At 39.9% G+C, this 17,401-nt stretch overlaps 1 protein-coding gene across 1 annotated transcript in view; it reads right to left on the bottom strand.

The window, feature by feature from the left end:
• Window positions 1-17,372, bottom strand: part of PI4KA (phosphatidylinositol 4-kinase alpha) — a 91,028-nt gene extending 73,656 nt beyond the window's left edge. The window contains exons 1-9 of the mRNA XM_065417907.1: window positions 17,214-17,372; window positions 12,001-12,117; window positions 10,679-10,772; window positions 6,886-6,974; window positions 6,270-6,342; window positions 5,608-5,867; window positions 4,769-4,835; window positions 2,413-2,561; window positions 1,534-1,599 (exon numbers count right to left, since the gene is read on the bottom strand). Coding sequence (XP_065273979.1) covers window positions 1,534-1,599; window positions 2,413-2,561; window positions 4,769-4,835; window positions 5,608-5,867; window positions 6,270-6,342; window positions 6,886-6,974; window positions 10,679-10,772; window positions 12,001-12,117; window positions 17,214-17,372 — 1,074 coding nt within the window. The remainder of the gene's footprint in view (window positions 1-1,533; window positions 1,600-2,412; window positions 2,562-4,768; window positions 4,836-5,607; window positions 5,868-6,269; window positions 6,343-6,885; window positions 6,975-10,678; window positions 10,773-12,000; window positions 12,118-17,213) is intronic.
• Between the last annotated feature and the right edge of the window lie 29 nt (window positions 17,373-17,401).

The raw sequence follows: 17,401 nt of genomic DNA, 5'->3' as shown, positions 1-17,401 counted from the left end.
AAAATCATTCTTAATTGGAAAAGCAGGAACAGAGATGACAGTTGTTTCCATCAAAACCTACGTTTTGCACTAGCAAGAAAGGCTGTAGACAAGAGCATAGTTCTTTTCCACAGATGAAAATATATGAGTTTGCTACCGCTCTGAACATACACTCAGCTCAGAACAGCTCTATGTCTAAAATTTCTGAGATCACTAGAGGTGATGTTGATAGAGGATGCTGTGCAATTGTAAACAGTGTGAGCAATCATTTAGCCCCAGAAAGACTTATATTCCATGCAAAATATGTTCATTGAAAGTAGTCATTCACTGGGTCAGAAGCAGCTAAACTTGGAGGACATCTTGAAAATACAACAGTATCAAGAACTTCCAAGCCAAAAACAGTGAAAAGCAAACGAAGGTCAACACATTTTTGTTTTGTTCGGGAAGTGAGAATGAAGGGGAATTAAATTAAAGGCCTTTACCAAAGTTATACCTTTAAAAAAAAATAATCTTTTGGTTTACTGTATTTAGGAAGTATTAACAGGCTTACACATCCTTGCCATGTAAATATCGGAAACAAAGCAATAATTACAATGGTGAGGTTTTTTTAAAGAGACGTTATAAAGTATTATAATCATCAGCTCTCTCTATTTAACAGGGTATTATCATATTACAGAATGAGCATGATTACAACAACTATGACGTAATTTCTAGTGATTTTATTAAAACTTGAGTGAAATATCTGATTATGTATATTTAACGTCTACCAAATGTTGTTAATAAAAAAAAAAAATGGACAGGTGTGCGGGATTTTTTTTTTTTTTTCCCCCCCAGATGAACACACTTTGTCTGGGTATTGAATAAATGGTATCCAAATAGCTAAGTATCTATTTGTCCTCAGTCTGTTTCACTGGGTACATAATTGTTGCATTAATTATTCCATTACTACCATCTCCCATATTTGTTAACCATTCTTCTACAGGTGGACTACTTTTCTTTTTCCAATGAGAAGCTATGAGTAGCCTAGCAGCTACTAGCAGATGGGAGAATAATAATTTGTTTTCTTTTGTGTGACCACTTCCACTGGGAAGCCCCAGGAGGATTACCAAGGGATCATTTGGTAATATATATCCAACAATTTGTGATATGTGGTTACAAAATGCATCTCAATACTCTCTAATGACTGGACAAGTCCGCCACATATGCATAAAATCTCTTTCCAAAGAATTTTAATAACTAGTTTCAAATTCTCCATGCTGAAGTGCTTAGGATGCCAATGCTGCAGGGGAACGTGTGTTTAAAAACAAATATTTCCACAGATTTCTCATAAATTAATGAAAATATTTCTACTGGTCTTAGGCTTTGAAAAAACTAAATTCTTATTAATCAAAAGCATAAACCAAACATTAGTTGAGTGTCCCTTATCACGTCCCTTATTTTTATTCATTTTATTTTTAGTCATCTCTTACCTTTGATTTCACAATAGTTAGGACTTAGAATCCCACATGGTTTTTATTTTCAACATTTCAAATGGTAAATTAAATTAAGACATACCTCTGCAACTTCATCTACAACTGTATCTAAACTTTTGAGAACAGAATCCCCAACAATCTGTTTCACCTACACAGAAAATAGAAGTTTGGTGTTATCATTGGCATTATCTTGGTAGAGAGTTTGTTTTACAGTCACAATTTAGGCTGGTCAAAGAAAGCACTCAATCATTTGAATATTAAACATCAGACTAAATTAAGGCAGCAAAAAGTTATATAGTAATTCCTACTATCATCCTTTGTATTACCATGGTGCACGAAGGCCCTGAGCAATTACACAGGATGTGCCTAGAAGAGCCACCAGGCTCTGCCATCAGATGCAGTCCCAATAAACCATCCCCACTAGAAAATGGCACTGTTCTCAAGTTACATCAAATTAATTTGCCTGTCAGGTGCAAACAAGATGGCTTTGCCAATGCAAACATTTCAATACTAACTTTATTACTTTAAATTACTAACATTTCATGAGCAATATTAATTAACAATATTAATCATTAAGGCCTGATGTTAATAATAGCATAGAAAAAATATCCTTCTATTTATATGCTAAGGTAAACACAGCATGGACACAACCTACATGTGTGTGTGTGTGTGTATATATACACATACATATATGTATTTTATATATATATATATATATATATATATATATATATATATATATATATATATATATATATATATATATATATACACACACATACATACACACATATACACACACACACACACACACACACACCTTACATTGCCTAATTACACAAGGCACCTCCTCTTATACACCTGAAAGCTGCTCACTCTGCAGCTTACACAAAATACCCTCAACTGCTGTGTCTAAAATGAGCACATAGAACCCAGACCTTAAAATCAGCTCATACTGTACCATGAGCAGCAGCTGGCGGAGCATTTCCAGTGGAATATCAAATTCCTTGTTACTAATACCATTAAAGAGAGGAGAAACTGAGAAGCTAGAGCTGATTGTAGAGAAGTAATAATCAGGGTCCAATGCACTCCCATCAGGTAGGTAGGACCCTGTAGACAAGAACAGACAAGAACACAGTAACATTAGGTTATTTCAAAATGTTTATTGTGTTCTTTGTTAAATGTGAAGGAAGACTCTGGGGCAAACTATGAAAAAAAAAAAGGTATTTTGCTCTTAAATTTCAATACGGTAATGGTCTATCCCTGATAAACCATGAAGGGCTTAATCCAGTTCCCACAGAAGTTGAATCAATCTATAACAACTATAATAATTGATATCCATCTGTAATCTAATGTAAACTAGAACTACAGATTCAGCCATTTGATACATTCAAGGTTAGAGAAAAAATTCTGTTAAAAATATTTGCATTCATTTTGTAAACAGCATTTGGTAGGACTTTTGCTCAACTTCTGCAGTATGTTTACTTCAAAAAACCCTCTGTGCACATGATTTTGGATGGAAATGTAGAAATACTGGCTAACAAATTAATGAGAAAATCTTGCAAAACTACGTACGTTTAAAGTCATACCACACCTTCCATCTTAAATAGAAACCAAGATACTGTTACAATTTGAAGGTACAAGAGAAATCAATATATAGTTTTAATACTAGAGTACACTGGTCATCAAGAAGCCACGTATGAACTTTTGGCACTCCATTCCCTTTCTGGCATCACAATCTTGCTTTTTGTAACTCCTCAGCTGCGTGAGTTAATACAGTGTTTTTCTTGTGATTAACAGACTTTCAAAATGTATTATTTACTGAAGAACTAAATATATATATATATATATATTTTTTTTTGTCCAACTCCTGTGTCTTGGATAGAATAAAAACAACAAAGGCCATCAATTCTCTTGCATCAGAAAGTAAGACTATTACAAACTCGGGTCAGGAAAAACAAACAAGTGTGTAATTGTCCAGGTGCATTATGGGGGATAATGCAAGGTTTATCTGCCTTTGAAGCATTTGATAGAAGTTAGTGCTGAAAGCAAAATACCTAGTGGAGGGACTATTGGTCTGTTCCAGTATTATAGTTCCTATGGTTCAGAAAGGGAACCCCTAAGAAATTCCACATACATATAGCCCAATCCACAGTATGCCCCATTCATCGACATTTTTCATTAACAGCATAAGAGAATTCTCTAACTCCCCCTTTCCTTTTTTTTTTTTTTAATCCAAACATGAATACCTGAGCTGAAGAGGTGTAGGTGGGTATGACAGGTTGTACAGACTGACCTAAGACAGGAAGGAATTAAATAAACTGCCTTGTGACCAGGTAATTAGGCCAGCCTTCCTCTGAAACCCCTGTTCAAACTATTGATCCTGAAGGGAGAGTCCTCCAGAAATAATTAATAGGAAGGACAGATAGGAAATAAAAGGGAGAAGACAAACTTAAGCCAGAGTTGCCCAGGAGAGGGAGAACACCATTCAGTCAAAGGCTGGGAACAGCCCAAGCAATAAGGCCCCCAAAAGGGCTAAACAAAGCCAAAAGACAATGAAAGACCCAATAAATACAGAGCTCACTCTCCTCCCACTTCATCAAGAGTATCAATTTATTTTTTCAGCTCTGCAAGTGGCCCACTGAAAGGTGACCAGCTCATCTCATTCACAGCTGGAATTCTACCACTTGATTTTAGTACTGTATCCATAGCAATGAGTACATACATAGTCAGTATAGCCTTTCAAGATCTCCCTTTTGTGAGTTTTAACTTTGACTTTTCCATGACAGTTCACAATTTTGGCACGCCAAAGTAAGAGTTCCTATAACCTACACATACCAAATTTATTTCAAGTAAGGTGCATTACTTTGGGCTTATACAACTTGCCATCAAACAGGATTCAAGATTCCAATCCTTAGTCTGCCATTTTAGCTGTACAGTGAAGTACAATATAAAACATTTGTTATGTAAAGTTATTCTGCCTAATCTTCTAAACTATGTTTTGCCCCAGTGTGATTAAGCTCTCTAGGACTAGGCATAGACTGCTTAGCAGTCAGAAAATGTCTCTCTTGGAAGCTAGACAAAAAAACGTTGTTGTTGGAAACCACTATTGCTGGAAATAAAGATTATCCAATAACTTGTTAATGCAAAATGTATCAGAACTCTACCACATACGTGCCAAAGAATTACTACCAGCAACCCTGAAGGCAAAGAGAATGCACGGAGGTTTGGGTTCCCTAGCCTTCCTATTGGTAAAGAGTGACAAAAAACACACTGCTCTTTGGCAAAATAGTAAAGACTGGAAGCTGAAGCTTTACCTTCAAAGTAATGAATGGCAGATCCTCCAGGGGAGCTGGGAGGGGGAATTCCACGTTCAGGACTGACCTGAAACACAAGATAATAGTTGCATTTTATCATTAAAGGCCGGTGAAGCCTTGAGAAATCTAAGATGATATGGACTCAAATATATTTTCTCTTTTAAAAATGCATATTATCATTAATATATCCAGAAAGGTGCTGATGAGACCCCAACTCCTACTGAAGTCAATGGGAGTTTTGAGTGTTTAGTAACTCTCAGGATCGGGCTTGAGTCAGGCCACAACTTCAAACACAAAGGGGCACTGATGAAGAAGGGAGTGAGTGTCCTGGTTAACGGAATGCAGTAGTCATCAGGATTCCTGGGGTATATGCCCAACTCTGCTAATACCTCATTCTGTGATTCTGGGCAGGTCATCTGAAGTCTGATTTTCCAAAAGGGGTGCACGCTTACAGCTCCTCCTGAAGCCAAAGGGCATTGTCGGTGGTCATCACCTCTGAAAACTCAAACTGTTAACTTCTCTGTCTAACTTTCCCATCTGTTAAACAGGTATGCATTATTATACCTGCTACACAGGGATAGTGTGAGGCTTAATGATTGCAAATTCTTGGAGATCTTTTAAGTAAAAACTATTAATATGGCGGTAGCTAGCTTAACTGTCATCAATTATTCTGTGGTTCAGGGAGAGCTGAACAACTGAAAAAGGGAGAAAGCTTTGAATCTGTTCAAGTACAGCACTGAATGACTGTCAGTGGACATAATTTTGAGCATCTCTTAATTCCACCAAAGAATAGAAAAGGACTTAAGCGCTGTCTTCATTGTAAAGGTGGCCACACAAACCTGTGAGATGCTGGACACACTGCTGGTCTTTCTCTTTAAGGATCCTTCTTGACAGACAGTGAGAAGAGAGCTGGGAAGAATTGATCTAAAATCATTAAAAGAACGTCTGCGAATTCCTTCAAGTTCTTCCGGGACTCTCAGGGAATGTGGAAGAGCTTTAGGGAAAAGCTTTGACAGGAGAGACTCTTCTGAATTGCTGTAGCGACCAAATGCTCGTGAAATTCCAATCAGGCACGGGACTGCATATTTGCACAAGTATTCTAGAAAACAAAATTAGGTCATGTATCTTTCTTACTACAGTATACTACTAGCAGCTTATGACTTCCTCTTGCCAGCTTTGCTACAAGCTCACTAAAAGCATTGCAGCACAATATACATCACAAAGCCAGACTTGCATTATTAGAGGAAGAACAGCAAATTTACATCATATAAGTAAATATGTATTTTCAGCTTAGCTCAAAATTTACCAGTCAGCATACAAACAAAAGACAGAATGCTCTCACCAATTATGGACATTCTGTCATCAATTACAGCCCAAATGATTAATGCTAGTTATACAATACACCTTTTAAAAAGCATGGTGGTGAAGGTTAGAGAGCAAGTGAAGTTCAGATGATGCTAAAATAAAGATGCAACACCAATTTAAAGAACTGTTCCAATACCTTTCTCCTGGTTTTGTGGGGACTGGCACATTCCCAGCAGGAACTGCATCACTTGCAGAATTGCCTCTAAAACCTACAACAACCAAGGAAGACGTACAAAAACATTCTTCAGTGAATACTTTAAAGCTAGCACATGCCAGATCATTACATTAAGTCAAATGAAACTTGCAAACATTAATTCTGAACATCATATATTTTAAATTGAATGGGTTTTTGATACTGTATGAAAGAAAGATATGTTTCTCTCTAACTCATTTAACTAAAGAAGCCTCCTTAGCTAAAGTAATAGCCTAAATAAACTCATAAGCATTAGCATTTTGAGAAAGCAATATCTCCAACTCCGGTATAAACACAATAATTCTGAGTCACTTGGCTTTGTTATGGGCAATGTTTTTGGGCTCAAACCTCAAAAGATATGTGTGAGTAACTTTTGAGCACCACAGGACTATTCACAGAAGTAAAGTTATTCAACTGCAGTGTTTATGTGATCGCTTCCTTTGTGAAGAAAAGCAGCCATGGTATTCTTTATTTTAAACCCTTTTTGCACCTTTTTGAGATAGTTATTTAAGCAACAGACGTCTAAGAGTGCACATTGAAAAATTTCAGTGAACTCTACCTGTTCTCTAAGAGTGGCATCCCTATAAGCAACATCTGACAACAAAGTCACCAAGCAGAAGCTGAAGTTTTCTGCAACTGGAAGCATGCCTACAGAAGCGGGGAGGGAAAGGGTGGAGAGAGGAGAGACAACATTACAATAGGACTTGGGTCAGCCATTTGAAAATAAGAAGTAATATTTTATTATTGTCACAAGAAGTCATAAGGCATCCTTTCAATAATGCCCCATGGCACAGCTAAATCAAGCAAGTCAGTGTATGAGTAACTCACATATACATGAAGATTTAAATCATACCCTTTAGCCAGTAATTAGTGAAAAACAAGAGAAATATGTTGCTTTAGAGGGAATAATAAATATTCCTTGTTTCATATATAAGCCATGGCAGAAGACAAAGATTGAAAATAAAGTAGTCATTTGGCATTAACATTCAGACAATGAACAAATTCCAGTGCTGAAAGAAAGCGAGAAAGAAAGGCATACTGATTCCAAGTCTGAGAACTAATGAAAGATGCAATAAAGGAAAAGGAGTAAGTGCAACAGAAGCAGAAAGATTTGCTAATATGGAATAGTCATTATTGCAACAACCTATAAAGCTAGCATATCTGTTTCAGAAAAGCCAGTGTCTTCCCAACATGCAGGAGAAACCCTATTGTTTAATAATCATAAGGGCCGCAGGATCAGGCCACAGGACAGGACTGACATAGGCTGCAAGGCAGGATATGCTGATGAGTAACAACTTCACTACCACATTATACCCTGACAGGTTATCCACTGGTGACAATAATGGACTGGAGTGCAGACAAGACAATAGCATCATTGTCCAAGAGAGCTGGCTGTATTTTAAAGAATCCTTATTGAGGTTGCAGGAACAAACCATCCCGATGTGTAGACAGAATAGTAAATATGGCAGGCGACCACCTTGGCTTAAAAGTGAAATCCTTGCTGCTCTTAAACACAAAAAAGCAGCTTACAGGAAGTGGAAGCTTGGACAAATGACCAGGGAGGAGTATAAAAATATTGTTCAGGCATGCAGGAGTGAAATCAGGAAGGCCAAATCACAACTGGAGTTGCAGCTAGCTAGGGATGTTAAGAGTAACAAGAAGGGTTTCTACAGGTACATTAGCAACAAGAAGGTGGTCAGGGAAAGTGTGGGCCCCTTACTGAATGGGGGAGGCAACCTAGTGACAGAGGAAAAAGCTAATGTACTCAATGCTTTTTTTGCCTCTGTCTTCACAAACAAGGTCAGCTCCCAGACTACTGCACTGGGCAGCACAGTATGGGGAGGAGGTGACCAGCCCCCTGTGAAGAAAGAAGTGGTTCAGGACTATTTAGAAAAGCTGGACAAGCACAAGTCCATGGGGCTGGCTGCACTGCATCCGAGGGTGCTAAAGGAGTTGGTGGATGTGATTGCAGAGCCATTGGCCATTATCTCTGAAAACTCGTGGCGATCAGGGGAGGTCCCGGATGACCAGAAAAAGGCTAATGTAATGCCCATCTTTAAAAAAGGGAAGGAGGAGGATCCGGGGAACTACAGGCCAGTCAGCCTCACCTCAGTCCCTTGAAAAAAAATCAAGGAATCACTTTTGAAGCACTTTGAGGAGAGGAAAGTGATCAGGAACAGTCAGCATGGATTCACCAAGGGCAAGTCATGCCTGACTAACTGCCTTCTATGATGAGATATCTGGCTCTGCGGATGAGGGGAAAGCAGTGGATGTGTTATTCCTTGACTTTAGCAAAGCTTTTGATACGGTCTCCCACAGTATTCTTGCCAGCAAGTTAAAGAAGTATGGGCTGGATGAATGGACTATAAGGTGGATAGAAAGCTGGCTAGATCGTCAGGCTCAACGGATAGTGATCAATGGCTCCATGTCTAGTTGGCAGCCGGTATCAAGCGGAGTGCCCCAAGGGTTGGTCCTGGGGCCGGTTTTGTTCAATATCTTCATTAATGATCTGGAAGATGGCGTGGATTGTACCCTCAGCAAGTTTGCAGATGACACTAAACTGGGAGGAGTAGTAGATACACTGAGGATAGGGATAGGATACAGAGGGACCTAGACAAATTAGAGGATTGGGCCAAAAGAAATCTGATGAGGTTCAACAAGGACAAGTGCAGAGTCCTGCACTTAGGACGGAAGAATCCCATGCACTGCTACAGACTAGAGACCAAGTGGCTGGGCAGCAGTTCTGCAGAAAAGGACCTAGGGGTTACAGTGGACGAGAAGCTCGATATGAGTCGACAGTGTGCCCTTGTTGCCAAGAAGGCTAACAGCATTTTGGGCTGTATAAATAGGAGCATTGCCAGCAGTTCGAGGGACGTGATCATTCCCCTCTATTCGGCATTGGTGAGGCCTCATCTGGAGTACTGTGTCCAGTTTTGGGCCCCACACTACAAGAAGCATATGGAAAAATTGGAAAGAGTCCAGTGGAGGGCAACAAAAATGATTAGGGGGCTGGAGCACATGACTCATGAGGAGAGGCTGCAGAAGAGAAGAATGGGGGCGGATTTGATAGCTGCTTTCAACTATCCGAAAGGGGGTTCCAAAGAGGATGGACCTAAACTGTTCTCAGTGGTACCGGATGACAGAACAAGAAGTAATGGTCTCAAATTGCAGAGGGGGAGGTTTAGATTAGATATTAGGGAAAACTTTTTCACTAGGAGGGTGGTGAAGAACTGGAATGGGTTACCTAGGGAGGTGGTGAAATCTCCTTCCTTAGAGGTTTTTAAGGCCCAGTTTGACAAAGCCCTGGCTGGGATGATTTAGTTGGGGATTGGTGCTGCTTTGAGCAGGGGGTTGGACTAGATGACCTCCTGAGGTCCCTTCCAACCCTGATATTCTATGATTCTATGATCATTTGAATCTCTTGGACAAAAAAAAAGCTAACAGTGTTTGAGTAAATGTGCCTTTCAGGTGGCAAAGATTTTAATAAAGCACCCCTACCAATCCTTGCTGAAACTAAGTTGAATCTGAAAAGAACCTGAGTAACTCATTCTAAGAGGTTTTAAACAGAGAAGGCTGGACATTCTCAGTAGGAGAGGAAAGTACAAAAACCAGCTGATGTCAGAAAGTTGCAAACTATGAAGTTCAGAGTTGTTCCCTGGTAGGAAAGTGAGATTTGAGAGGAGAGAGAAATGCCCTAAGAAAAACATATCAGATAGGTGGGCTTAGTCTTTCCTGAAGAAGGGAAAAATAGGAGTTTCCAGTTTCTATAGCCTTGCTGTGAAAAGGGAAAATCCTAAATATGTAGCGCATAATTTAATAAAAATAAATAAATAAACGAACAGCAGCAGCATGCACTCTAATTAGGAGCTTTTCGGGATTTCAAAATACTTTTACAAACATTAGCAAACTAAACCTTACATACCCCTACATGGTAGAGAAGTATTCTCTCTACCATTTTAAAGATAGGTAAATTAAGACTCCAAGAAGTTAAGTGTTTTACCCAAGTTTGAACAACAAACCAGTGGCAAAGCTGGAATAGCACCCAAGAATCTTGACTATCACTCTCCGTTCTAGTCATTATACTGTCTCCTAACAACTCAGCCCTGAAGATGTGACTGACTGGTATCGAATTATTTGGAAAGCAGCTAAGCTGACATCAGGAAAGGTGTGAGCTATTCAACTTCCTTTCTGGCCTCTCAAGAAGAATCAATTTTACTGCTGTATCTTTCCAATACAGGCAGTTATGTCAACAGCTAAAAGCACAAGGGAGCTGATCACTTCCCTTAGAACTAAGTTCTGGACTGAGTACAATTTCCCAAGCACATACTCTGAAGAATAAAACTTAAAACAACCTCTGCCTTTTCGTGCAGTGCTTTCTTCTATCCATTGTACTTTGGGAAGACCCCTCAGAAGCCGGAGAAGATAAGGAACCACACTGTCTTTGTGCTGAAAGAGAAAACATTTGTTTGAAATGGAGGATAAAAATTGAGTAACAGTTTCAATACACATTAGTCATGCAGAGGAAGGGTAAAGTGACTATATATATAGAACTCAAGTCATCTAATGATTACTTACAGGCTACCGAAATATCGCATAACAGACTTAATACAGATAAAGGTAAATCACGTAACTAGTCCAATGCTATAGATAAAATTGTTCCATCCTGCCAATTGCTAAATGAGACAGGACACTGTTGGTCTATCATGCAATTTGGGGCTGATTATATGTCTTGATCTTTTGTCTCTAGTATGTTGACTTGAGTCTAACAAGAAGCAGAAAATCATTTTGCTAGATTGCTAAACCAGTGGAAACTCCCAAATTCTAATGCCAGCCCTGCCTCTGTTGCATTCCATAGCCTTGAGCAAATCACTTAACCTCTCAGTACAGGCGCTCAGTTTCCTAATGTATAAATTGGGGACAGTACTAACTTCCCTCGCAGGGGTGGATTAACACTTGTTCAATGCTTTGAATACATAAAGCATCATATAAATGCCTAGTTCCATTACAAGTGATGTGGTTTGCCCAGTTCTTAGTAATGAGTTCACATCACAAAATTAAAAAACAAAAAAACAGCAAAGCTGTTAATAATATCGCATTCATCTAGATCAAAAAAGGGGGAGGCTAAAACAGAAGTGGCTTATGGCCTAATCCAAAACCGACTGAAGTCAATGAAAAGATTCACATTGAGTTCAATGGATTTTGGATCAGGCACTTAAGGCATCACATCTCCCTCCTTCTAGAGATGACACCCCCTTTAGGGCAGACCGAAGCCTTCGCATCAGCTCACAGAAACATCATGGCTGCCTGTCCCAGAGAGGCCAGACGTTTAAGATGAATGTTAGTGAACAACATAAACAGCATTATATGTATAGGTTTTCATCCTAATCCCTCCCATGCATAAAAAGGAAATTATGGGCCTGATTTTCAGGTGTAGGTATATGTTCAAACATAATGTGTGTGAAAATTTAAGCAAGCAATTGCACATTACATTTTTGTGCAAACCGCTCTAAATATCAAGTCTAGATAGAGGCTACGTTCACTTCCATACTTTGCCATGTCTTATTTCAAGCAAGGAACTGCCATACCTACATTTCATTCACCAACCAACCCCATTTAGAGATTTATTCAAAAGTATTTCAGCTAAAGAAAGTTAAAATGAGGGAGAAAGTTGTACCTGAAGGTCAGACTCAATGAGAAAAATTCCCAAAGCAATCACAGCATCTCTGCGGCGCTCATCTAGCTGGAAAATCCCATGGAAATCCACTGGGCACATACATAGCAGCTTCTGTACCTGCAGAAAGAAAAAGAAAAAAAGGAACGTTAGAACACTGCCTTGAGGAACACAGAACGTACACATTAAAACTCTGACTGCCAATACCCACAAGTGACCCTATGGCTAGGTCTACACCAGGGATCAGCAACCTTTGGCACGCGGCTCTCCAGGGTAAGCACCCTGGCGGGCCGGGCCGGTTTGTTTACATGCCGCATAGGCTGTTTCGGTCGATCCCGGCTCCCACTGGCCACAGTTCGCCGCTCCAGGCCAATGGAAGTGGCGGCCAGCACATCCCTCCTCCCGCGCTGCTTCCCACAGCCCCCACTGGTGGGCCGCGTGCCAAAGGTTGCCGATCCCTGGTCTACACTATGAACTAGCTCACATACACATACTCGCACTAGTTCAATGTGAAAGCAGAGCCGCGGTAGTATGGGCAGCAACAGCAGAGGCATGGCTGAGCTGTGCAAAGTACAAACCCACCTGAAACTACCTCCATTGCCACTGCCCATGCTACTGAAGCTACACTACTATTTATATTTCTGCTAGCTCTCATTGAACTACTTTGAGTATGTGCACACAAGCAAAGGAATGACACCCCTCGTTTGTAATGTAGATATAGCCTAAGAAAACCAAATTAAAAGCCCTGGCTTTTCATTCTTAGAAATCAGAGATGGAAGAGACCTAAAAGGTCATTGTGCCATTCCCCTGCCAAAACAGGGTTCTTCCATATAGTACATTCTCTAGTTTTTTAAACGTACCAGGCAATGGGGCTTCCACAATTTCCTCTGGGTAGCCCCCACTGCCATCACTAATGTTTTTCAGGGCGGAACACTGAGTTTACTGCATCAAGGCAATTCAAAGAGTCAATTCCACACCAAATGTCCTTTATTATTCAGCCTTTTAATGAAAATAATCAGGTTCCAGTGCAAGCGAAGAATGATGTTTAAAGAAAGGAAAGAATGGATGCCAACTGTCCACTTTTATACTTAGGGTAATTTAACAATTTTCTTCTACAATTGTATAGTCTTTAGGTCTCCAAGAAGTCTTTCTGGAAATCTTGGAACTTTGCATAAATATCGTATAGTATATGACAGGGCCCAATCCTGCATTCCTTGTGCACTGAAAACTCCCTTCCACTGAATTCACTGGGTTTCTGGATGTGCAAGAAATTCACAATAGGCCTTTATATCATTATATTTGCTCATCTCCCTTGAATACAGAAACCTCTTCTTAACCATGGATGGAAGTAGATGTTGTCATTGCTACAGTGATGCTTTCTTCATACACAGTATTGCTAAAGCAAGCAGTATTGCCTAGCTGGGTGGGACAGATTGTTCAAATCCTTGTAACCACGTAACAGAATAAGTTGCCAGAGCTAAGTATTATTCTACCATTACCTTACCTACTACTGTAGTATCTGCTTTCATATCTACTGAATACACAAGCACAGACTATATCAAATCTTACAGATGTCTGCTTTACATACCGAAAGCGGACATTATTTAAAAGGAGAAACCTGTAAAGACAAGTCATCAAAATGGCCTGACTTTCAAAGGTGTTGAGTACCCACAGATCCTACTGATGTTGAAAAGGGGTGCTCAGTACCTTTGTCTGTCAGGTCACTTCTTACTTAAGAGCCTAACTTTAGGCAGTCAGGTTGAAAAAATGTTGACCAAGTATTTTAATATCCGAAAAGGAGTATTTTCTACTGTAAGACCAGAAAGGAAAACAGTTATTTTTATTATGAACTATTATATAAGAGTACTCAATATGTCTTACTGGATAAGTGTCATTTCATTTGCAATTCAGATTTTCAAATCACTGTATTTCATGGTTCTCTCATCCAAACTTCTCTAACACTGAACAGTTTTAAAAAAGGTTCCCAAACAATATGCATTAATTTATAGTACAGAAGCATAAAAGCAGTGTGTCCCCCAGCATCTTGTGTTGTTCAACATATTGATAAAAAAGCTGGAAAAAGGGGTGAACAGTGAGGTGGCAAATTTGCGGACGATATAAAATTACTCAAGATCGCAGTCCACTTTGGATTTAGGTAAGACTTACAAAGGGATCTCACAAAACTGGTTGACTGGGTGACAAAATAGCAAATGAAATTCAGTGTTGATAAGTGCAAAGAAATGCACACTGGAAAACACAATCCCAACTATACATATAAAATGATGGGGTCTAAATTACCTGTTATCAATCCAGAAATATCTTGGAGTCATCGTTGATAGTTCACTGGTAACATCTGCTCAATGTGCAGTGGCCACCAAAAAAGCTTTCTCCACACCATTCAGGTGTGATGGTTAAGGTTGAGCATTGCTTACTGTTAAAATATTTTATCATACCACACAAATGACATTGTTTTGACTGATGTAAAATAACACCATAGGTGGTTATGTGAAATAAAAAAAAATCCAGTTTATTTTACTGCTCTTTGATTACTTTTTGCATTTCCCACAATTTAAGGACAGCAGAAAATAAATCAGTTTCACTCTCCCTCCTTCCCCCTCCCCCGGATTTCACTTTCAGGTTCTTTAGTAGTTATAGTTCTGTTCTCAAGCACTTTGGGAAAATATTTATTTTTATGAAATTTATTTTGGGTCAAAATTGAAGGTGACATTGTCCGGTAAGCACCATCAGTGTAAAGAAAACTGGGGAGGCTTGGAATTTACTCCACTGGGCTTGCAGTCTAAGAGCCTGTCCCTGCCAACAGTTAATACCAGGCATATTGCTTAATATTCTGAGTAGATTACTTAAATGAGAAGTAAGCATTCACATTAGTAAGCTCTGTGCCTGGTAGTCTCAGTGTGTCTGGTCTTCTGCACAGAACTATATTGTATGCTGGGGCTCCGATTTATCTTAGACTTCATAGTCATTGATAGGGCCATAGTTTCCAAATGCGCATGTCAGAAGTGGATGGTTGTATAGAAAGTGGGCATAAATGTAAATTTTTGTTATATTAACAAAGTGCCTGCATTTTAAATAGGTCTTTTTTTTTTAAATTAGGCATTGTATCTTATGACTGCCACCTGGGACTTGTTGTTCATTGTAACAGAATAAGAACGGCCATACTGGGGCAGGCTAATTAATGGTCCATCTACCCCAGTATCCTGTCTTCCGACAGTGGCCAATGACAGATTTCTTCAGAGGGAATGAACAGAACATGGCAATTCTCCAGTGATCCATCCCCTGTCATCCAGTCCCAGTTTCTGGCAGTCAGAGGTTTAGGGAAACTCAAAGCATGAGGTTGCATCCCTGACCAACTTGTCTAATAGCCATTAATGGACCTATCCTCCACAAACTGATCTAATTCTGGGAACCTTAACCATCACAGTACTGCCATTGATCCTAAAAACACATCCCTATCTCCTAACTACATTATTCATAGCGTACTGACAGTTAATCTTCTGCATCACATAAAATTGTTCAAATAGTAAAAAAATAAATGTAGTTATTTTCCTTTATTTTTAATAATCTTGGGTAGTTAACAACACAACAAATTTATTTACCGATAAATCTGACAGCATCCCTTAAAATCAAATAATAACCCTAACCCAGGTTCCCATAAAATACTCTAAATACGGGTGAATCTGTAATGAGAGGACTTTATTTTTAGTTGACTACCACATCAGAGATAGATGTCTTGGTAGTCCATCAAACAAAATTAATTCTAAAAATGTACAAGAATTGGCTAGGGACAAGTCAGATACTGTTGTTTACATTAATGCAGAATTTTCATTTTGGAAAACTCAACTACCCATTCATTTATGTTTTAGTTCAAACAATTTTATATGCAATAATAATCTAGTAAATTATAACTTATCATTTTATCATTGTTATGTACTACAAAACAAAAAGAGCTCCTACGAGCCAACTGTTCTTTGTGAGCATTAAACACCTACGTTAAGGACCTATTCCAGGCCTAACATTCACATATTTAGGCTTTGCTCTCGTAGGCTTGCTTTCACTAGACGTTTTTAAACTGATTGCCAATTAACACAAGGTAAGAAGCCTAACAAAGACATACCCATAGGTCTAAAGTCCTAGACCAACTGATGCTCCGCAGGTACCATGTCCTACTCAGCACCCTTGGGAGACTTCCTATGCCTAGTCTAACTATGCTAAAAAACCTGTTGCAACAGCACACTTGCCATCAACCTAGCCTTATACATTCCTAGCTCCACTACATACCAATACCAGGCATTAAAGAATGTTGCTTTAACTTGACATGACACAGGAAAAAATAACTTGATTTCTTATACATACAATAAAAACAGATCTAATTATTGTTATGCTAATTCAGTGGTTCTCACACTTTTGTACTGGTGATCCCTTTCACATAGCAAGCCTCTGAGTGAGACCCCCCGTTATAAATTAAAAACACTTTTTTATAAATTTAACACCATTATAAATGCTGGAAGCAAAGCGTGGTTTGTACTGGAGGCTGACAGCTTGTGACTCCCCATGTAAGAACCTCATGACCGCCTGAGGGGTCCCAACCCCCAGTTTGAGAACCCCTGTGCTAATTCCCCTTAAAAAACTAGGTTCCTTAGGTATCTGGGGAAAACTTTCTCTCAGCAGGCTGTTAGGACAAGTGCTCTTCAAAAACAAAACCAATGGATATTTTGAAAACCTTCCTGACCATTCATCAACGTTCGTAACCTGAAACCAATTTCTGTCAAGCTCTTCTTAGCTTGGTTTCCCTATAGGTGAGCCACACAAATATCATGCACAGATCCAGCATCCACATAGATCCAGCATCCACATAGAGACATATAAACTCTGACACACCGCCTTCACCACACACTGACTCCATCCCCAGGCATGATACCCAGCTCGTCACAGGAGACACACACGCTGCCTCACATGACACACGTCCCCCCACCCTCCCAACATGTATGACGCACGGAGCACCCCCAGGCATGAAACCCTGTTCCCTCCATGCATGACACCTACCACAGAGCGCGCACCGCCCTCCATGCAGGACACGTCCCCCCCCGGGACACACGCTGCCCCACATACATGACGTACAACTCACATAGGTGACACTCCCTGCCTCCCCAAGAGGGGTGGGAGGAGCAAAGGGAGGACCCCCACCCCCCCGTTACCTTCTCCAGGGGAGCGGGTCTCTGCACGGCCAGCGAGCGGGACAGCGACAGCACCGTGTTGAAGTAAAAGCCCCGTGAGGAGCCGGAACCGGAGCCAGATCCGGAGCCGCTTCCCCTCCACGCAAACCCGGCAGCAGCCGCCACCGCCAGGGCCGACATATTGCGGGCCAGCCGCAGGGCGCAGCGCA

The sequence above is a fragment of the Emys orbicularis genome, chromosome 16, assembly GCF_028017835.1.
Source record: "Emys orbicularis isolate rEmyOrb1 chromosome 16, rEmyOrb1.hap1, whole genome shotgun sequence".
NCBI classification, from domain to species: domain Eukaryota; kingdom Metazoa; phylum Chordata; order Testudines; family Emydidae; genus Emys; species Emys orbicularis.
The sequence above is the reverse complement of the archived record's forward strand: the minus strand, read 5'-3'. Positions and strand labels throughout refer to the sequence as shown.